The sequence below is a fragment of the Carlito syrichta genome, unplaced genomic scaffold (assembly GCF_000164805.1).
Source record: "Carlito syrichta isolate Samal-C Ts95f unplaced genomic scaffold, Tarsius_syrichta-2.0.1 Scaffold309791, whole genome shotgun sequence".
NCBI lineage: Eukaryota > Metazoa > Chordata > Mammalia > Primates > Tarsiidae > Carlito > Carlito syrichta.
In genome coordinates this window covers 269,867-293,329 of record NW_007253887.1, presented here as the reverse complement: position 1 = coordinate 293,329, position 23,463 = coordinate 269,867, and the positions used below count along the sequence as shown (strand labels likewise).

Genomic DNA, 23,463 nt, shown 5'->3' with positions numbered 1-23,463 from the left:
CCAGCAGGTCGAGGCTGCGGTGGCCAGGAGTGGCCACTGCACTCCAGTCTGGGCGACAGAGTGAGACTCCAACTCAAAAAAAAAAGAAATGAAAGGGGCAAGATAATAGGAAACACGGTCAGAGTGATAGGAAGAGATAAAGTCGGGCCTTGTAGTCCCAGGTAGAGAGTTTGAACTTTATTCTGATCATCAGAGAGTTCTGAGCAAAGACACAACATGAGCTAATTTATATTTCTTTTTTTCCAAGACAGGGTGTAACTCTTGCCCAGGCTGGAGTGCAGTGACATGATCCCGGCTCACCACAACCTCCATCTCCAGGGCTCAGGTGATCCTTCTGCCTCAGCCCTCTGAGTAACTGGGACTACAGGCATGAGCCATCAGGCCTGGCTGATCTTATTTTTATTTCTACAGGCTCATTCTGACTGTTGTCTTGGACAGTAGGGTGGAAAGTAAGGTGCCCAGGCTAGAGTGCAGTGGCCAGAGCAGAAGCAGGAGTAGGAGACGCTGGTGACCCAGCCTGGGGGGCAGCAGTGGGGCAGAGAGAAGTGGACAGCCTTCAGATGAATGCTGCAGTGCTGATAGGCCTTACACATGTCCTGGGCTAGGTGTGTGGACAAAGACACAGAAAGGAACAGAATGACTGAGTGACAGGGTGGTTGGTCATTTACCGATATGCAGAAGACTTAGGCAAAAAAAGATTGTGAGGTACGAGCTGATCCTGAGTTGTGTTTTGGACAGTTTAAGTTTGGATTGTCTATTAGTCATCTAAGTAGAGATGTTGAATGGGTTGTTGAATGTGCACATCTAGAGCTTGGACAGAGGCCAAGACTTGGGCAAAACTTCTATGAAGTTCTCATTTGAGATGCATTGTTACAAGCTAGTCTGATGGATATCTGGAGCCAGCATCTCCTTAGGTCCCTTGGAGTTAGGATTTCCCTCTGTGAGACTTCAGCTGTCCTGGAAACTGACTGATAGACTGTGGAGTTCAGTGATTTTAAACACTGGTAGGAGTTTCTTTTTGTTCTCTGTTTCAAGTTAACTGGAAAGCATGCTTTTCAGGTTCCATCTTCAGTTTTAAATCATGCAAGAGACCTGTCACTGACCCTCTGATCATCACACTTTCACATTCCAGCTCCCCAGACAAGTGAGACAATTTAGTGTTAGAATGTGTTGGGCTTCTAGAATAAGACCCATCTCAAGAAAGGCAAGGTTAATGATCCTGCCAAGTGTTGGGTTAACAGAGACTCAGGCAGATAAGCCCAAGTGAGTAAACATTGTGAGACCAAGTCTTCTCTCTTGTTTTCCTAGCTCCATAAATTTGTTATGGTTTCCCTTCTATCAGTTTATTTCATTCTTGTGATGGTTTCTCATTAAGGAGATTCATGGGGAAGGTTGTAATCGATCGGCGCTATTAGCCACCAAAGTGTAATCTGGTTCTAGTACAAACTAACCTGCACGGTGTCCTGTCTACCTTGGGGATTTAAGCTGATTAACTTGGAGCCTGGGAGGCAGAATCTAACATCCTATAGCACATACCTCCTGCCCCCCACCCACCAGTAAGAGATTTAACATATTGACACTGTAATTAAATCCGAACCCACAGTTAACCCACCTTGAAAGTGGCCACTGGTGCCTGGCTTGCCTCGAGTATGCATTTTCAGCCAGTAAATGATGCTGTGTCAGAGGAGTAGAATGCGGCTTTATCCACCCTACTGTCTCAGGCCCTACGGCACTGATTACAGTGAGGTTTCTGGTTGGTTTGTTTATTTGTGTATTGTACTTATTTCCAAGAATAAATCAACCTTGTGGTTCAGTAACAAGTTAAGTGATTGGAATGAGATCTCTACAGAAAAACAGGCAGCTCATTGCTGGGGCTTTCAAAGGCATGATCTCTGTCTACTTCATGTTATTGATGGAACTGGAGAACAAGAGGCGAGAAGGGTGCCCTGGGCTGCCCACAGAGCCCCTGGCAGCCAAATGGCTGAGACCATCAGGTAAATGATGCCACACAAATTAGTGTTCTCAATCACTGACCTTGAATTTTCAGCAAACCACCAAGTATAAGCTAAGGACTAACGTTAAACTAAAGACTCTTAGAGAATTGTATTTTAGCTGTAAAACCCAACCACAGTGGCAGAATAAATTAGTTGGTGTCTCACACCAGGTAACCACAATAAGTAAATATTCCTTCTTGTACTGATAAGAACAGTTAAGGCTTGATCTTCCTTTTCACTCCATCCATCCACTCCCTTACCCCGCTTAATAATAAGAATGATGATATTGTAGAGTAGTTAGAAATGGTTTTTGGAGCTAGACTACGTGAACCAAAGTGAAGGCCATTCTTTTTTCTTTTCTTTCTTTTTTTTTTTTTTTGAGTTGAAGTCTTCTCTGTCACCCAGGCCGGAGTGCAGTGGCACGCTCACAGCCACCCATGACCTGCTGGGCTCAGGCGATCCTTCTGCTTCAGTCTTCCAAGTAGCTGGAACTACAGGCACATGCCACCATGCCTGGCTAATTTTATTTATTTATTTTTTTGTCTTGTAGAGGTGAGGTCTCACCAAGTTGCCCAGACTGGTCTCGAACCCCTGGGCTCAGGCATTTCTTTTTTTTTTTTTTTTTTTTTGAGTTGGAATCTCACTCTGTCGCCCACACTGGAGTGCAGTGGCCGCTCCCGGCCACCGCAGCCTCGACCTGCTGGGCTCCGGCGATCCTTCCGCCTCAGCCTTCCAAGTAGCCGGAATTACAGGCACGCGCTACCACGCCCGGCTGATTTTCTTATTTATTGTAGGGATGAGGTCTCGCTGCCCAGGCGGATCTTGAACCCAAGGGCTCAGGCAATCCACTCACCTCAGCCTCCCAAAGGTGCGGGATTACAGGCTGAGCCACCGAGCCCGGCTTCAGGCATTTCTTTTACCTCCGCCTCCCAAAGTGCTGGGATTAGAGATGTGAGCCACCACTCCCAGCAAAAGGCCATTCTTGTATAAGTTATTTAACTTCTCTGTGCTTCATTTTCCCTATCTATACAATGGCAGTGATAATGATGCTGCTTTCAAAGATTATTAAGGAGGAGTAAATAAATTATTACATGTAGCTTATAAGATAGTGCCTGGCATACAATAAGAGCTGAAGAAATACAAGTTATTGTCATTCATTCAGCTTTAGATGCCTACTGTGTAGCAGGCACTGCACTAGACTCTAGTGATGTAAAGCTCAGCTCAAGTGGGAAGACATGAACATACCTGACTTCTGCCTCTGCCTGCTCTTTATTGGATGCTTAGGAGATGAAGATTACTACTACAGAATAGGTATAACATTCAACGTGTAATAAATGGAACCGATAAGAAAGGTAGAAGACATAAGAGCCAGAAATGTACCAGAACAGTAATTGAGGAGAACCACGTTTTATCTGTTTTGCATTAATTCTTATGATGTAGCTGGGATTAAACACCCAGAAACTAGAACTCATTGTGGCTTGGTAAAAGAATTATCACAGAACAGAACAGCAACCTAAGAAGATGTTATAAAATTCTCATGATAACATCCTGGCCATTCAACCAAACATTCAGTTACCAGATGCACCCCATAAAACAGCAGGACTTCACTGTGTCCCACCTTGCTGAAAAATTGTAAAAACCTTGCCCCTCCACCCCAAACACACACACAAAAATACCATTTGGTGCAAAAAGAAAATGTTAGTAAGAAAGCAAGGAACAAAAAAGTGACACTGGCTTGAATCTCACTTGTAATAAATATCCTCTTGTTGTTTATCCCTCGGTGAGCTATTAAACTTGCTGCTCCCACTGTCTGCATCTATGAAATGGGAACATTGTTACCGACTGCACAACGCTGTTGTGAGGACCCAGTGAGATATTGCATAATAAACAACACTAAGCTCCTAGCACTGAGCCTGCCCCAGCTGTAGGTCAGTAATAGTTGTTTTGCTGCTTTAGTGTGCTATGCACTAGCTAAACACCTAGCTCCCCTACCTGCCTTGTCCTGTCTCTATGGTTCTGTGTGTGTCTCTGTCTCTCCTTGTCTGTATGTTTTGTACATAAGTAATATATACATGCATATTTACACAAGTAATCCATGTTCATTTTAGAAAAATAAGAAAATACATACAAACAAAATTTTAGTCTGGGCATGGTGGCTCATGCCTGTAATCCCAGCACATTGGGAGGCCGAGGCAGGAGGATTGCTTGAGCCCAGGAGTTCAAGTCCAGCCTGAGCCACATAGTGAGGCTTTGTCTTCACAAAAAAAATTTTTTTAATTTGCTGGGCATGGTGGCTCCCCCTGGTAATCTCAATTACTCAGGAGACTGAGGCAGAAGGGTCACCTGAGTCCAGGAGATCAAGGCTGCAGTGAGCCATGATGGTGCCACTGCACTCCAGCCTGGGCGACAGAGTAAGATGCCAACTCAAAAAATAAATAAATAAAAACTTTAAACCACTCATAATTTCACCAGCAAGAATAGCCACTATTTTGCCAGGTATACCTCTGGTCTTCGTCTATGTAAATACACCATACCATGTCTTTGTAAATGTAAATGTCTATATATGTATAAATATATCATTACATATATAGGTTCATACTATATATTCTGTCCAGGTGAATTTTTTTCTGCTCAGCAGTATATCATGTCAGTGAATATAAAGTATACATTATCATTTGAAATTACTATACAGTCTTCTATTTTCAGTAAATTCTGTAATTCATTTGGACAATACCATATTGCTGGAAATTAAAGCTGTAATCACATTTTCTCTTAATTCTGCTTGTCTAAATATCCTGTATCAATGTATCTGAATCCTCAATAGCTCTTACCGTGGCCAAGGGCAATTTTCTTCTTCAGTGACACTGGTCTTGCCCATAGGCTGGTGTTTTTATAAGAGATAAGTAACCCCTGGGATTCTGCAGAAGATGCACACTTTAACATAATAGTACTATGTAAAGAACTCCATATCTAAGTATGACTAGCAGCAAACAACACAGGGTAACCTTTGCCCTCAAATTATAGAGTTAATAAAGTGTGGAACCCATGTTATTGGGTGATCAGGGACATATAAAATAGCCTAGAAAGTTTTCGGGAATATAGGTCGGCACAATGGCTAACTCTTGTAAACCCAGCACTTTGGTAGGGCAAGACGGGAAGATTGCTTGAACCCAGGAGTTGGATGGAGATCAGCCTGGGCAACATAGTGAGACCTGTCTTCACAGAAAATCAAAAATTAACCAGGTGTGGTGACACATACCTGTAGTCCTGGCCACTCAGGAGGCTGAAGTGGAAGGATCACCTGAGCCCAGGAGGTCAAGGCTGAGGTAAGCCGTGATCCTGTCACTGCTCTCCAGCCTGGGTGATAGAGTGAACATCCCCAACTCAAAAATAAAGAAAAAATGTTTTTGAGAATACAGATGATCAAAGAACAATTAGAAAACAGGAAATCGGGAACAAGAAATCATAATTTCTAGTTTGTCTTTGCACATTACCTTGCATCAGATAAAGATAAATAAGAATTTACAACTACCTCCTCCCATACCCGAGTCATTCCAAGGTTCTGTCAAGAGCCATATAGATAAGTAAAACACTAACTTGGTTGTAATAAAATGTATCCTGAATTTCCAAGCAAAAGAAAGGAGAGAAGTCTCAGCTAATGAGGTCAGCGTGTCTGTACACATCTGTAGCACATGTATCAAGGGCCTACTATGTTCTACAGTAGAACTGCAGAGCAGAGTATGTTGGACTTCCTGTCTGCTTCCAAGGAAAATCCAAACTGTGAGGAGTATTGGGCTGGGTTGCTACAATTTGAGTGCTGTTGTTTAAGAATCTACATGTCTGAATGTCTTGCGATTTTGATGTTCAGATATTTCACTAATAACACATCTGAATAAGAGTAGTGAGATGCTGACCCTCTCCTCAGTTTAGCTTCTGGATCACTTGGAGCCATCATTTAAACTTGCTGAGCCTCAGTAAAATTGGGATAATAATGCCTTCTTTTTACTCCCCACCTCACAGTAACGTTTCCAGTATTTGGGCAAGAACGTGTTAATTAATAACAGCTCTTTGAATGTCTTTGAAGCTGCTGATAGGTTTGAAGGTTAATATCATTTGCACTTGATTATTTTGGTATTTATACTAAATATGTATAATGCTTTATTTATATTCACAGACAAGTTAACTTCCCATTATCTATGTTTGAATACACACATCTCCACTTTTGAGCTGAGATTGACTTTGTTCAGCACCTCAGCCTGTTTTTAGGTGGGTTGTCCCTGGAAGATGGTATGTGGGGGAGTAAAGCACACACTTGAGGAAGGGCGCCTCCCAGAAAACCGTCTTCTGTGCCTCTTACCTCCCACCTCTTCTGCTCCTCCTTGAGGTTTCAGCAGATCACTGCTCTTCCCTCAACTTGCCTGCCCTCTTTGCGGCTATTCTGTTTCATCTATCCATCCTTGAGCATGGCCTTCTCGCCTTACTCCAGTCAACTGTCCCACTCCTATCTCCCCCATCATGGTCCTTCCCCTCCCACCAATGGTTTTGTAGGACTTGCTGCACTGGCCACTTTGGCTTTCTCCTCAGCAGCCCTATGCTGCTGTTTGGCAAACCAGCCCACAGCACTACTGGGCATGCGCCAGCAGGCAGCCAGCGCTGGTCCCCTGTTGGCTGGTGGGAACAAGATGGAAGATAGAACCAGCTAGTGTCTCTCCATACCCCAACCCCATCACCTGTGTTTGACTCCATTCCTTCTCTGGACTCCTTGGCCCCTATCATTACTACATGGACCAGTGAGATGGGAATGTCAAGTTGTCTGGGGACGTGTTTCAATGCTCATCTGATGAAAAGCCATCAGGCCTCGTTCCCAGTGTGAACTGACACCACTGTGTAAGCGCTGAATTACATTGTAATCTCTTGTAGAATGGATTATGGAGAGCATTTCAGCAGGCATTCAGCAGTTGCCCAAGTGGGAGGACAAATTTCCTATTTTCCTTCCCGTAGGAATTCTCATCTTTAGTCTTTCAACAAGCAGGAGGTTTCCTTCATCCTTTTGGGGGTCGGTTCGGTCAAGATGGTAGCACAATCAAGATGTCAAAGGTGGTCCTAAGTGAGGAGGTTCAGGGTCCTAGAAAAGGTCATTACTGAGTTCATGGAGTCAGATGAGTATTATTCTGTGTTTGGGGTCCCTAAGACCACCCTTAGGCTCAAAGATTCACTAGAAGGACTCAGAGGTTTCAGGGTGGCCCCGCCCATCTCCTCCCGCTCTTCCTCCCAATGGTCACCCTGGGTGTTGTCCCTGGGCTGGTGTCACTGAACAGTGACATACAGGAGGGACCCCATGTGTCAGTCAGTCCCGGCAGTCCTATTCCCCTAGAGCTGTCCTGAGGGGATTGGGTCCTAGGAGGCCAGGACAGAGGGGTAAGGGAGGACCACAGGATACAAGGCAGAGGAGGACCCCAGGACGGAGGGGTAGGGGAAGACCCTGAATGGAGGGGCGGGGAGGACCCCAGGACACAGGGGCAAGGAGGACCTTCCCCCCAAAAAGAAAAAAGACTCACAGGAAAATTGCTGTATTTATGGTTATGGTTTGTTACTGCAAAAAAAATACAGATTAAAAGCAGCAAAGGGTAAAAGTGTATGGGACAAAGTCCAGGAGAAACCAGGCACAAACCTACAGATGTCCTTTCCCAGGAGAGTCACATGAATATGCTAAATTTTTCCAGCAAGGATTTGTGACAACACATGCAAAAGGGTGTTAATCAGAGAAGCTCACCTGAGCATTTGTATCCAGAATTTTTACTGGGGTCAGTCACTTAGGCATGCAATATTTGTGTGATTGACCTCAGCTGCTCAAACTTCAGCCCTCTGGGGCAAAAATAGACATTCATCATAAATCACTTTGTTGGCATAAACTGTCTCATCAGACTGGAATTGTGTGGCCCAGTGCCTCATGCATGCAAAATACTCTTATCGGGCAGAATATTACGACGACTCAGAGCTCATCTTAGGGGCCAGTCAAGAGCCAGTCCTAAAAACAGTCTTTCCTTGGGAATGTGCAGGGTTTGAGTAACCCAAGCCTGCTGATTTAATCCTTCCCTACACACTGTCCCCGGGTGAAGCCAGTGGAAGGCTTTGTCCACATGACCAAACTTCTTATACCTCAGCTATAATCTTCAAAGAATAACATCTGCTCTGCCTTTTCACGTAAAATCATTATGATTCAGAATAGTAGCCTCTGAACAATTTTCACAAAAAGCAGTCTTCTACGGCAAGGACACTGTAAATTATCCTTGTTATCGTTATTATTCAGGGGGCAGGGGCATGGGAATGAGCTTTTAATGCTTCCTTGTTATCTCAGAACAAGTCAGAAGTGCCTTTCCCAGATGCTGAAGGCCAAGACAACTTCAGAGCAGTGTGTCTCCACTCCACACGGGCATTTAACTTTCTCCTTTGCTTTTCTCTGTCTCCCTTTCCCTGGCAGTGGCTCAGAAACCCTGGCCCCCAGCATGAGAAGCGGACTCTGTTTGGAGACATGGTGTGCTTCTTGTTTATAACTCCTCTGGCCACCATCTCGGGCTGGCTGTGCCTGCGGGGCGCCGTGGACCACCTGCACTTTAGTAGTCGGCTGGAAGCCGTCGGACTGATTGCACTCACTGTCGCACTCTTCACTATTTACCTCTTTTGGACACTAGTAAGTATGGCCCGTGGCCTGGGGTTCAGGCCAGTTGGAGCTGGCAGCCTCACAGCTGGCACCCTCACAGCTGGCACAAGCCTTTTCTCTTGTCTGTAGCATATCTCACCTGCCCAGTAGAAAACAGACCTTCAAATGCTATGGGTGTGTGTGATTGGGTGTATTACTCTGTGTGTGTGTGTGTGTATGTGTGTGTGTGTGTGTGTGTGTGTTTGTGTGTGTGTGTGTGTGTATCTGTACTGTTAAGAGCAGATCAAATAAAGAAAAACCCAGCTTCTGGGTGCCCATCAGTCAAAGACACACACCTTGGACATTTCTCTCCTCTAGTCATCTAGAACTCCATCTGTTATGAGGCATGGCATTTTCTTTGTCTTGTTTATGTTTCTCACTTTGCTGGAATTGTAGTATATTATGAATGATGCACTTGGCTGCCATTGCTGTCGCTGCCTGCACAGATCATGAATCCTCCCTGCTGGTTATTTTCTTCTTATATCCTGACACAGCCTAATGTCTTTGTTGGACGTGGAGCTGCACTTTGCCTGATGATTATTCCATGTGTTGGGATATTGACTCTGTTGCCCATAAAAGCACTAATTTATCTAGCTGAGAAACTGCCACCAAAGAAGGCCATTTTCCAATGTGTTCCCGCTGTATAGGAGGGAGAATTTTTAAATATCTCTCTTTTTTTCCTCTGAACTTCTTGCAGTAAGTGGATTGCTTGGGTACCATTTGGCAGCACCCACAAAGTGCAACATTTGATCTCTCTTAATGCTTCCCTCTGAGAGCCACAGGGAAGGACGTCACTATCCTCTAGAATCTTTTCAGAAGCCAGGCCCTCTGCTTCCTGGCGTCACTCTCCTGTGCTGGCTTGTTTCTAAACTGAGCACGTTCCATTGTTATTCAATATGTATTTCCTGTCTAAAGTGTACTGTTCCCATATCCCATAGCAGAGTGTCAGCATGTGGAAGCTGCTTCTAGCTTCATGCATTTCCTCCTGATCTCTGTCTTCCTTTAGTCTCTACTCCTGCAACCCTGTTCATCGCCCTCTTCCTCACTATCTGGCTCTCCCAGTTCTGTGCCTCCCCTCCAATGAGTGTTCAGACAGTCGGGGGACACATTTCTGTCTCAGTAAGAGGAATATGACTTGTGTCTTAGTGAATAGAGAGTGTTCCAATACTAAGTACTTATCTCAGTCTTTTAGTTAATGTAGACATTCTGTTCCCAGGCTAATGAAGCCCCAAAGCGAAGCTGTTATTGCCTCCTTTAAAAGTCCACTCCTCCAAAATGTGTTCTGGTTCATTGTGAATCAAGCAGTGAAGCTAATCCAGAAGCTTCTCCCATGATGGGAGGGGGGTTAGAAATAAGAGATTAAGTAGTCTGACCTCCACCATCAACTGCATCACCTTGGAAAAGTCATTCACTTCTTTGAGCCTCGGTGACCTCATCTGTAAAGTGGAAATAGTAGCTATGTCCTTCCGCAGAATTCCCCTGGCATTAAGAGATTGAAGTGAACGAGTACATGGGAAAGTACTTGGGGAAATGATAAGTAAGTGTATGCTTTTTACCATGCTTAAAGGTTTTCTAATCTATGATTTTTTATTAGATGAGTTCCCATGGTGAGGGACGGATGAGATGAGCCTGAAGGCTGGACTTTCAAAACCAATTTAAGACCTTTATGAAAACCTGCTTTGTGAAGCCTATACACTTACCTACAAGAAGAAAGTGGGGGAGGAGATGAAAAGGGGAAAGGGGAGAAAGGAAAGAAGATTTCTAGAGAAAAATAGATGTGACCCTGCTTTATCTTCCATCTCAAATGAAAGGAAGACTTGGGTGGAAAATCACGTAAACTAGACTCTTTTAGGAGAGTGATAGCATCCTTCCTTCCAGAAATGTCTCCAAGAGGCAATGCTGTGCGTGCATTTAGAATCCAAAGGCCCTGTGTTTAAACCCAAGATTTAGCATCCTGATAGCTATATAACTTCAAATAAGATACTATCCCCTTGGCTCACCCTTCCTGTTATACAACAAATGGAGGACATAGTTGGTAACTCCTGGGTCCGTGGGTCATTGGGAAGACTGAGTGTGATAACATCTCAAACATCCATGCCAGCACCTAGCAGAGCACAAACCCACGTTCCTTCGTGTGGTTTCCCTGCTCCCCCAACTTCCACCCTCTCCAGCCCTCTATAAAATGCAAAGTAGCAGGAGGGAAAGAAAGGCATTTCTCCCCTTTGACTGGTGTGGAGAACGTGCTGTGGAGTCGGCTCAGCAATAGGTTACTGAATACAGAATCACTCCTTCCCAGATAAATGCTGTACTGAGCAGCCCTGGCAAGAGCCGTAACTCAGAAGCTGACAGCACTTGGAAACTGCCCTGCGGCAGAAACCCATTGTAAACAAGCTGTCAAGCTTAAGGAGAATATGCTGTGAAAATGTCTTAGATAAACAAACACGGTGTCAGTCCAAGCCTGGCTCCTCAGAGGTGCAGTTCCTGGAAGGGCTTTGCTGGGCACTGTGAGAGGGACAAGCACTCACGCCGCATGCCTCAAAGTGCCTTTGGAATTTCTCACTGGCTCACGTGGCCATGAGCACCCAGCCTTGACGCAGGCTCAGGGCGTCCTGCCTTCTGGAACTTTCTGTGCTCCAGAAGCACACCCGGGGCCCAGGAGGCCAGGGCCTCTGCCATTTCCACCCCGAGAGCTCGGGGGAGAAGTGTTCCAGAAACATCACTGTGCAAGTCATAAACAATTTGAAGTCCGTGGGCAGACACAGAGAGAGCTAGGTGAGAACTGGGCCCACATTAAGCAGGAAGAAATTGTCCATAACGAACTTGTTATTAGCCCTGGTTTAGAGCTGCAAGAATCGAGGCACCGCCGTGCAGGAAGTCTTTCCACTCACTATGTCACTGAAGTAGCCAATGCCCAGCACAGAACAAAATGAATGTGTAACTGGGTCCCCCCAAAGCTAACTCCTGGTCCCATGGGGTGATCATTTAAATCTGTCTTTCAAAGAGGGGCACCTCCAATAGACACTGCCCCACGAGGCCCACTGTGGGGCTTAAACACATCCCCTGCACAGCCTGCAAGCAACCTGGGACTGCTCAGCAGAATCCCCTTGTGGAGTCAGAGATGGATGAACTGGGCCCATTGCTGGGAAGGCAACATGCCAAAGCCTGCCCCATCATATGCTTAAATCCCACCCTCACTTCCAGCGAGAAAGAGCAAAGCAAAAACAGTTAACCAGAAGACTTCCCAAAGCCTGCTGTGACTTTACAACAACCCTTTGCCACAGTCTCAGTCACCTCCCTGATGGGGAGGGGCAGATGCTCCCATTCTCTCACCTTCTTGTGACATTCAGGCAATCACAACTCTTTCTACAACAGACCTTGCCATGATAGGTTAGTTAATATCCTTTAGATAAGTAAACGAATAAACTTCAGGAAATTCATCCCATCAGGGGTAGTTGTTTTAGAATAGTGGCCCTAAATGCTTTCTTCTTCCTCTCTCCTTAAAACCTCAAACACTTAAGAAATACCTAAATGAAGTTTTTAACGTTATTGTTATAGCATTTTTTTGTTTATGGTTATTTTTTCCTCACTGCCTCTTTATTTCTCTAAATTAAACCTCCTCTTTTTTCCTATTGTATTGCATTGCAGGGATGGCCTGTCTTGGATCATCTAAAACAGAAACAAGGCCAGGTATCTGGCACATGCCTGTAATCCTAGCACTTTGGGAGGCCCAGGCTGGAGGGTTGGTTGAACCCAGGAGTTCAAGACCAGCATGGGCAACACAGCAAGATCCCCGTCACTACAAAAAAAAAAAAAAATCAGAAAAGTTAGCCGAGATGGTGACTTGCACCTGCAGTCCCAGCTGCCTCAGGAGGTTGAGGCAGGAGGATCACTTGAGGCCAGGAGTTTAAGCCTGCAGTAAGCTATGATTGTGCCACTGCATTCTAAACTAGGTGATAGAGCAAGACCCTGTCTCTAAAACATAAAATCAAATAAAAAAATGAAGACAGAAGCAGGCATTAACCCAGGGAAGCTGCAAACCTGTGGGTTCTTCTGTGTTGAGCTCAGCTGCCTTTAATTTTAGTCATCTTCTTATTACACTTTCTTCTTACTGATTGAATTTGCCTGCAGACTGTAGTGATTAGCCACAATTAAAATAGATTAATATATAATTAGATCTTATCCATTTGTCCCCACAAATGGGTTTTTTTGTTAATTTCCTAGCCAAGGAACCAGAAGACCTGCTAAGTGGTTGACTCCCTGTGTTCTTTGAAACCGTGTTTCTTGGGCTTGCATGAACATGTGAATCACCTGGGGATCTTGTTAAAATGCACTCTCTAATTCTTCAATTCTTCAGGTCTGGGTGGGGCCCCAAATACTGATAGTCTAACAAGCTCCCAAGTGAGGCAGCCTGCTGCTGGTCCACGGCCACACTGAGAGTAAGGCCTTAAAGAAACAGCCCGGTATCTGTTTATCTACTTCTCTCTCTCTCTCTCTCTCTCTCTCTCTCTCTCTCTCTCTCTCCAGTTTCCCTGTATCTATGAAGCATCACAAAATTATCATCTTCTTCCTCACATTTAACACACGCAAAATAACAGACCAAGAACACTAAGCTGTGTACTCTGTGCTGGGTGCTTTATATGCACTATCTCAGATATCATTGTCCACATCTTACAAACAAGGAAACTAAATTTTGTTGACAGCAAACAACCTCCCCAAGTCACACAGCCACTAAGCGGAAGGTGTGGGCTCCATGCCTGCCTTGGAAGCCTGAAGCCTGCACCCTGACACCAACACCCACAGCTCCTTCTCTGATTACTCATGTCAGAGCACAGCTCTCACCATCATGGAGTATGGGACTTTTGAATTGAAATCTAACTTTCCTGTAATATTTTCAGATATCAGACTTCTTGCATGCCAGCGTTCTTCATTAGTACTTGTCTGCAAGTACCTCTTTGCTGACCTTGGGCCTAAACAACTGGCATCCCAACCCGCCTCTCTTATATTTGTGAGTAGAACCAAGCAGCAGCAGGACAGAATAGGTACAAGACAATAAAGTTAAAAAAAAAAAAAAAAAGGATTCACTTTGGCATATTCAGGGCCTTTTAGAGAAAATCACATCTGTGTGAGTTTAAAAGCTTTTATTTTCATACCTAAATCTCTCTGGCACTCAGCCTATGGCATCTGCTTCCTAGTCTCAGAAATTTGAGTGGCCTTGAATTTCATGATCCTGCCATGTAAACTAACAAGCCCGTTCTGATCGAGGGCCTGCATTCTCCTCTGTTTCCAGAAACTCTAAACTCAAGCCATCAGTTCAGCCCACTTTCTGACCACCATAGACCCTTACTGGGGTCATCACAACCCACCCACCTCCACCCCCAAATGATTAATCATCTAGACCTGGATGATGCATCACTCTAAGCTCACAGACACCTTCCCAATACTGACCTAGTCATCTAGAGATACTCAAACTAGAATCTACCCTGAGTTTATATATCTTCATATCTTCAAAAGGACAGACTCTGAATTTCTGGGCAGTCCATCAATGCTTTATGCCAGCCTTCTCCAAAACAAGTTACGGGTTTAAGCATCTCACTCCAGCATATTTGCATAAAAAGCAAGCACTTTTCAGGCACTGTTGTGTCACAGTTGACCACAGAATTCACCACTCATACTGTTTGAAGCAGAGTTGCAGTCAAAAAGCATAGGATAGTTAATCATTCATTTACTCAGCAAACTCTCTTGAGCAGTTCCCTAAGTTCCAGGCACCATGATAGGTGCTGAGCATGCAAAGATGAACACAACACAAACCCTACTCTCAAGATGCTTCAGTGCCAGGGGTGAGAGAAACATATAGAGTGAGGTACAGAGCACTCACTGCCATGCTGAGGTGGGAACAAGGCACTGTGGGCACCCATGGAAGTTTTGAGCCCAAACTGAGGCTCATAAAGACATCTAGGGAGTCAGTGTCCGTGCTGAGCCTTCCTCACTGGAAGTTGTAGAAACTGCAGGCAATTAGGAATCACCCGTCACAGCCACCAAGCAGTTGTGCAGGTTATCCACAGCAAAGGGCATCTTTCATATTACAGAGTGAATGGGGTACTGTGAGTTGTGCAGCGTCTAACCTGCAGGATAGTACATGAAACCCTGGCTTTCCTCTCATTAACAGAGAGGAACCTGGGGTCAGGTGGGCACATTGCCCAGGTCACACATCCAGGCAAGGAATGGCGTTGTGTCCATTCTGTCCTGCTGCGGTAGCCAACCTTCTTCATAGCTTTTGCTTTGAGGCCCAGAATACCACTAGCCCACAAATAAATCCGAACTCAGAACCTCATTTTCTTATTCATATCCTGATTTTACCCAGTATGAGGAGGAACAGAGGAAGCTACCAAGCAAGCTTTGCCCATGTATTCACACGTGGGTGCTCTTTGGTTGGTGCCCAATCTCCCAACACTCAACTGTGCTAGAGCAGGGGTACCCAGGGTTCTTGCCCTGCTGTAGTGCCACCAGCTCTTTGGAGCTCTTTTAAATAACACGTTTGTTTCTTGGATTGATTATCAGTATCTGCTCACCTGAATACCTCCCCTTATTTTTCCTCTTCCATCCCCAGGTGTCATTTAGGTACCACTGTCGATTGTACAACGAATGGCGTCGGACCAATCAGAGGGTGATTCTCCTCATTCCAAAGTCTGTCAACGTACCTTCTAACCAGCAGTCTTTGCTGGGTCTCCATTCGGTCAAGAGGAACTCAAAGGAAACAATTGTTTGATGTTTGTGTGGTTGGCTGGCCGGTTGATTCATTGTTTGGGGTTTGGAAGCACCTGGGCCATGCAGTGAGCCACCACCAAGCCCTTCCTTCAGCCTGTGGGTCTGAGAACAACCAGTGCCATGTTAGCATATCGCCCCAGCAAATGACCTCCACCGGAAGAAAGAAAATGCTGTTTTACTCCAAATCATGGATGCTGCAATCATATGATATTTGCTAAGCTGCCAAACATGTTTATTTAGCAGATACTGTATGGAATTTTCTGAACACCTCTTTAACATATGAGGAAGGTTGTCCTGCCAAGGATGCAATTCAATTCTTCCTTTTTTATGACTATTTCAAACATATATATAAATATATATATATATTAAACTTAGATGATAATCAAAATCGAAAAGCCACGTAAAAACTGGTTTCTTGGTTTGGATGGGTTTTGAGTTAGTTTATTTGTTTCCCGGTTTCTACTGTGGATTCTTTTGGGGCAATTTGATAGTTTGAGTGATCTTTTTCATCTCTTTTCTGTCCCTTCCTCAAGGAGACAGCACAACAACTGCAGAACAAGTCATATTTGAAGAACATTTTGTATTAAACTTCATTTAATTATTCAGTTTTTAAAGGGAAAAAAGGCGTGGCAACTCTCCACACAGTGAGCTGTTTATTTAAATATCATTAAGGAGATTAAAAAAAATTATAGTGAGACGCTCACTCCTTTCAACTTGTTTGGTACTGACAGCTGATAGAAGCTATTTTCTAATAATAAATATCCAGTGTGTGAAAGACAAACCCCGCTGATTGCAATACTTTTTTTTCATCATAAAACCTGTGAAGTCTCCCAAAACAGGCTTTAAAAAGAAAAAAATAAGGAAAAGCAAAAAGATTGGTGCTCTCACTCCCATCTCATTGAGTGCACATCTTAATTCTGCATTCGTAATGAGTTGGAGGATCATTAGACACTTCTAGGAACCTTAGACCTGTTTTGCATATCAATTAGCATTCCCATTGCTCTATTGAATTTCCAGCTTGACAGGTAATGTGGCAAAAAAGCCTGTCCTAGCAGCCGTGCACTTATTCTAAGACCCTTTTGTCTGATTTTCAAAAAAAGGAGCCCCACACAGTGCCTTCCCCCAACCATGAGCCAATTCTGTCTCAGGCCAAAATAGACTTTTTCTAAGGGTTTCCTCTTTTATCCATCGTGGTGTAAAGGCCTGAGCCGTAGCCTGCGTTTGCGAGTTCACAGGGGCCAGGAGCGGATGTGTCTTCTGAGGAATCCTTCTCGGGGCTGGCTCTAGCCACCCACACACCGCAAGGAGGGGCGGGGCCCAGCTTCAGGGAACACTTAAAATATGGAATTCTAGAACATGACCCACATTCCAAGGATCGCTCCAGCCTCTGCCTTATGCTCCCCAAGTGGAGAGCAAAAAGTGCAAAGGAGCCGGCAGCGAGTAGGGTGCTGATTTTTGCCTGCAGATTAATGGAGCTGATGCAGGTGTCCCCTTTGTCACCGAGCCCTCCATTCACAGGCTGCTCCCCACATTGCCTGGGGAGGGAAACAGCTGGACTGCTCTCTGCTGCAAAACTCAGATGTGCTTTATGGCTTGTGACAATAGATTTCCTCCCCACCACGCTTCACTTGGACACTTCAATTCCAGTAATATACGTCTCGAGAGCCTTCTGTTTACGCGGCCCTGTTCACCCCTCTGGGCTGTCATTAGCTGCACCACCATCAACCGTTTCTTAATTGACCTTTTTAAAATGCTGGACACCACTGGCTGCATGCAGCTGTCACACATTAAATTTCCAGAGCAAAGAGTCCAACTTGGTAGCTTGTGAATTGCAGCCCTCTAATATAGTTGATAAATGACGTCCACCCAGCCTTGGTCCCAGAGCTGTCAGGTCAACCAATGACACCTCTCAACTGATTGACCCAACACTCATGAGAGGACCATACACTCTCCTCTCTGCCTCTTCCATGAATTAAGGAAGCAGTGGATTCCCAGGATCATTTCTTGTTGAGGTTGGCTGCAGAGAATTCCTGCTGTCTTGGTTCATGAGATGAGACATAATGACACTATCTATCAACAACAGGTAGGTCTCAGGCAGCTCGCTGGGACTGCTGTACTGAGAAAGGTTTGCAAATTCATCTTGTGCCTGTGGGCCAGGTGTGGTGGCTCACGCTTGTAATCCCAACATTTTGGGAGGCCGAGGTAGAGGATTGCTTGAGCCCAGGAGTTTGCGACCAGCCTGAACAACATAGCAAGACTTGGTCTCTTTAAAAAAAAAAAAAATACCGTGCCTGTGCCACACCCCTTTCCCTGGTATTTGCATCCCCACTCTGGGAAATAAAGTGGAGTCCAAGAGGCCAGGAGTAGGTTGCATGCGGATTGGTGGGCAGGACACCCCTAGCAGCCAAGCCCATAGCATCCGTGCTACCCTTCCCAGGCCACATCCTTGAGACACCCTTGTGAGCGACTTTGGTCTCCATCAGCACCAGGTCCCACCTAGGATTCTGAAAACTCTCGAAGGATACTTCATCCCCTTTTGGCCTCTGAACCTTGAGGTTGTTTGAGGTAGGAGATTCCAGGGAGCCGCAACGTTTGCACAAGGGCCCTACCCAGGGACAGGTGGAGGCTGAAATCCAGGCTCTGCTCCTGCCTCCAAGCCACGCCCCACAGGAAGGGCCGCCAGCCTGAAAGAAGGGGCACTTTTGTTAACCAGTGGCATTGCCAGGTTTGTACTCTTCCTTTGCTTCTTTCTCTTTTAAAGATCAGGAATGAAGCAGAGGAAGAGATGAGGGGTGGGGGCAGGTAAAGGACGCTGGGGACTCACTGCTGCCCTTCCTCTGACTTCCTACACTTCTCTCTCTCCTCCACACTCCTCTCCGTGATCCCCTCTTAATCACCCTGCCCTGAATATCACGTAGAGGCAAATGTGTGTCACAGTCAAGCCAGAGCGGGGAATTAACAACTAAAACAAGTCCAGTGTGTTGTTGCCAGCCTTGCATGCGTGCGCGCGCGCTACTGCGCTCCTTTGGGGGAAGGGCAGAAGACACAGAGTGTCTCCACAAATTCTACAGCTTCTCAGAGAACTGAGCAGAGACTAAGACAAGCTGTAAAATCCGCCAAGGAAAAATAAACGGTATGATTTGGAAGTTACTTTGTCTTTCATTGTCCTGGTCTCCCCTGCCCGGAGGGCTGGGCCCTGCCACGGACTGTCACTTTCAGCTGGGCTGTTGGCACAGTCATTTCATTTTCAGTGAAAGTTTCTCATCTGAGGCGTGGAGAAGCCAAAGGAGAAAATGGTAGTGAAACCACAGCCCAGCTGACCCAGCACCTCAGCAGGCAAGCAGCGGGCAGGTAGCCACCGTAGGCTACACTTCCTCCTGGCCCTCACTGTTCCCGTCTGGGCACCATCCTCTGACTGAGCCAGGTCTGCTACCTGCACCATACCTCTTCCCCCTTGTTTTCATCCCCTCAGTCTCTCCCGACACTGCACACAGCTTATGGAGCTGCCCACAGTGGGAAATGTCCCAAGGCCGGAAGAACCCAAGGAGGAGCCCCAGCTAGGAAATGAAATCAGCCAATGCTTCCTTTCCACTTCAATCTGGTGTGTTCCTGGAAGCTGCCTGAAGATCACCCACGCAGCCTGTGGTCCTAGTGCTGGATGAGAAGTGTAGCGTTGTGATTCTGAAGCCTGAAGTGGAATGGAGTTGAGCCAGCAGGTGGGGACAGGATTCAGGATTATTTTAGGACAAGAAGGCAGGGACCGTGGTGACCTGGCTTGACGCTATCCTTTCTGGCCAAGTTCATGGGGGATCTGCTGCCTAGCAGACTGGCCAAGCAAAGCCTGGTGCTGCTGCAACTGGAGTTATGAGAAGTTGGCACTCTGGGTAGTGATGCCCGGGCAACTGCTAACTCTCAGAATGTGTCAGTTCTCCAGAAACACATGGGCTGCGATCCACCTTTTTTTTGTTTGTTTGTTTGATTTGGCTTTACGAAAGTCTCCGTAGCTAGGAGTTGGCTTTGGGATGTTCTGCCTTTCTCTTGCTATTTCAGTCATTCTGAGGTGATCCAGGCTCTGCTTCCCAATGCAATAGAGTGGAAGAGAACCAGCTGGGAAGTCAGAGGACCTGAGTTTCAATCGTGGCTCTGAAACATCCCAGCTGCGGGTTGTGGACAAGCAACTCCATCTATCTAAGTAAGCCTCAGTTTTTGCTTCTGTAAAATGGGGATAATGTCAACCTCATGTCGTCCTTGTAAGGTTTGCAAGGATTATCGCCCAGAAGTTTACAAACGAATGGTGGTGTCCTTCCCTTTCTCTCCTTCCACTCACTCTTGCTACAGTTTGGGTTGTTTTGCCCTAGCCTGGGTTCCAAAGAACAATTTTGATCATTGATGTTTGAAAGACCAGAAACAAATTGTTTTAACTCCTTTTCAAAAAGAAAAGGGGTTAATTTGACATAGTCAACAGATATTTATTGGGCATTGTGCTTGGGAGTAAAAAGAACCATAAGAGACCCTTCTGAAGATTGAAATTACTGACTTGATTGAGTTCTTTGAATTGTTTGTAGATTTTTATTTTCCCTGCATTTCCTGATACCGGAACCTAGGACTGATGGAGAACTCAACACAGATTTTTTTTTTCAAGTGCTAGTTCTGGGTCTAGAGCTAGAGGAAAATAAATATAGCCCATCAGTTGTCTGTGTTCCCAGAAATGAGGCACTTGTGAGTCACTGAGCACCCGTGAGTCCCTTCTTGGAGGCTCTCAATTCGGTACACAAAGACAACAGAAGGAGAGCTGGCTTGGGGAGAGCCCCGTTTCATTGTTTTTGTTTTGGGGGGGGACTCTTCTGTTTTGTTTTAAGTTGAGATCTCACTCTGTCGCCTAGGTTGGAGTGCAATCATAGCTCACTGCAGCTTGGACCACCTGGGTTCAGATGATCCTCCTGCCTCAGCCTCCAGAGTGGCTGGGCCTACAGGCATACACCACCACGTCTGGCTAATTTTTTGATTTTTTGTAGAGATGATGTCTCACTGTGTTTCCCAGGCTAGTCTTGAACTCCTGGCTCAAGCAATGCTCCTGCTTTGGCCTCCCAAAGTACTGGGATCACAGGCGTGAGCCACCATGCCTGGTCCCTGCTGCATTTTAAAGAAATCTCATTTTTGGAGCACACTTTTCACCTATCAGGGCCATAGTTTCCCCATTAAGAAAATGAATACACGGACCCTACAAGAGGTTTCGTCTTATTTGTGAATACCCATGCAAAGAATTAAGCATACAAGCCGGGTTCGGTGGCTCAGCCTGTAATCCCGCGCTTTGGGAGGCTGAGGTGAGTGGATTGCCTGAGCCCGCGGGTTCGAGACCCGCCTGGGCAGTGAGACCTCATCTCTACAATAAGTCAAAAAATCAGCCGGGCGTGGTAGCGCATGCCTGTAATTCCGGCTACTTGGAAGGCTGAGGCAGAAGGATCGCTGGAGCCCAGCAGGTCGAGGCTGCGGTGGCCGGAGCGGCCACTGCACTCCAGTCTGGGCGACAGAGTGAGACTCCAACTCAAAAAAAAAAAAAAGAATTAAGCATACAATTTGGTCCATGACCCAGTTTCTATCACCATCAGGTCACTGTTCTTTTAATCCCACAAATACATATCGTGCCAGGCACTTCCCACGAGTCATGCCCCATTCAGCACTTTGAAAATCTCCTTCAGTTCTCATAACATGCATCAATTGCATGTTCTAAAACCACCATTTTGTCGTATCTCACTATCCCATGGGTTCGTTTGGGCTGGGCAGTGATTCTTATAGGTGTCATAAACAGTCAAATGGCACAGGTGCTATTCCACATGGCATCTCAGCTTCAAGGGCCCCTTCCATGGTGGGTCAGGGTTCCTAGAGAGAAGACACTTAAACACCGGGCTGGGACTGCCCGGGGTGGCACTTCCTCCGCATCCCATTGGTCAAAGTAGTCACAGGTCCCGCCTTTTGTGGGGGGGAGTGCATGCAGACAGGGAGGCAGAATTGCTTGGGACCGTCTTTGACGATTGACTACCAGACCGTTTTTAGGGAATGTGGAAGCTTGACCAGAGAGGTTGTTAACTGCCCAGCATAACAGAGCTGGTAAGAGGCAGAGCTGGGATTCAGTCAGGCTCTGGAGTCCTCTTAGCGACTGTGCTAGGAATGCCTCTCAACGGCCAGTTTTAAATTTTTTTCGCTTTCTTTTTTTGTTTTGTTTTGTTTTGATTTTTTTTTTTTTTTTTGAGTTGGAGTCTCACTCTGTCGCCCAGACTGGAGTGCAGTAGCCGCTCGTGGCCACCGCAGCCTCGACCTGCTGGGCTCCGGCGATCCTTCCGCCTCAGCCTTCCAGTAGCTGGAATTACAGGCGTGCACTATCACGCCCGGCTGATTTTTTGATTTATTGTAGAGATGAGTTCTCGCCAAATTGCTCAGGCAGGTCTCGAACCCGCGGGTTCAGGCAATCCACTCACCTCAGCCTCCCAAAGGCGCGGGATTACAGGCTGAGTCACGGAGCCCGGCTTGTTTTGTTTTGAGTTGGAGTCTCACCCTGTCGCCCAGGCTGGAGTGCAGTGGCACACTCACGGCCACCGCAGCCTCGACCTGCTGGGTTCAGGTGATCCTTCTATCTCAGCCTTCCAAGTAGCTGGGACTACAGGCATGCGCCACCATGCCCGGCTATTTTTTAATTTATTGTAGAGATGAGGTCTCACCAAGCTGTCCAGGTGGGTCTCGAACCCACGGGCTCAGGCAGTCCACTTGCCTCAGCCTCCCAAAGTGCTGGGATTACAGGCTGAGTCACCAAGCCCGGCCATAATTTTTTCACTTTAACTTGTAATCTCCACTCTTACCTCCTTCCTCCTTTAAGCTCCCACTCTAATACGTCTGGTATATAAACTGAATATGTATATATCTTTGCAAAATACCTTGTTTTGTGAGTATGTCTTAATTTACATAAAAGATATGATAGCACTCTTTTTTCACTAACACTATGTTTCTAAGATCTCTCCATACTGCCACACACATTTGCTATATCTACCTCATTGCTCCTAACGACTGCTTGGGATTCCATGTTATTTTTCCATTCCCTTAATGCTACCTCAAACTGTCTGACCCAACCAGCGGTGCTGTGGAGAACATCGCCTACACAACTCCATCTGGGCCACTCGGAGAGTTTCAGTGGATTCGTATCCACCAGTGAGAGTGCTGGGTTATGGGCCGTTGACTGCTTTTATATCATTCTTCAAAACGCACACACACCACAGCAGTGGTTAAGGTTTTTTCATTTCTCTATATTCTTTCCAACACTATAGCTATTATGTGTTCATTTTAGTCAATCTGATAGTCTGAACCTCTGTCCTATTGCTTATATCTGTTCGAATTTACATTTCTCTCTTTTTCCTGTGGGGTTTCTTATCTCTTCCATTTCCGTCTTCCTAGTCAGTTTGATGTCCTGCAAAGCCTTCCCTCATTTTTTTTCACTCTCTTAACTTTGTCTATGGTATTCCTTGTTGAACAGAAATCCTTAATTTTGACATAGTCAAATCCGGGTTTTGCCATATAGTGTGTACTGTGAGTGGTCTTATTTAAATTTAAAGAAGTCCATTCTCATTCCAGAAGCACACGTTTCTCATATTTTTCTTCCTTTAGCTTTATAGTTTTATCTTTCACCCTTAGGCCTTTAATCTATCTGGAGTTCACCTCTGTATAAGGTATAAAATAGGGATCCAGTGTTATCTCCCAAAAGTAGGCAATTTTTTCATCACCATCTATTAAACAATCTACCCTTTGCTCATTCATTTGTAGTATCTCCTGTATTTTATATCCAGTTCCATATATTCATGGGTCTGTTTTTGAGTACCCAGTTCATGACTTCCATTTTTTGGTCTGTCTGTGCATTACCTCACTGTTTTTGTTATTGTTGCTTTGTAGTGTGTCTCAATACCTAGAGGAATGAGTGCTTACCCCTAACCCCTTGCCAATTTCACTCTTCTTTTTCTC

At 45.6% G+C, this 23,463-nt stretch overlaps 1 protein-coding gene across 1 annotated transcript in view; it reads left to right on the top strand.

Moving 5' to 3' along the window:
- Positions 1-16,500, top strand: part of MARCH3 (membrane associated ring-CH-type finger 3) — a 147,583-nt gene extending 131,083 nt beyond the window's left edge. The window contains exons 4-5 of the mRNA XM_008067853.2: positions 8,476-8,685; positions 15,302-16,500. Of these exons, the coding sequence (XP_008066044.1) occupies positions 8,476-8,685; positions 15,302-15,460 (369 nt within the window). The 3' untranslated portion in view covers positions 15,461-16,500. The remainder of the gene's footprint in view (positions 1-8,475; positions 8,686-15,301) is intronic.
- The last annotated feature ends 6,963 nt before the right edge of the window (positions 16,501-23,463 follow it).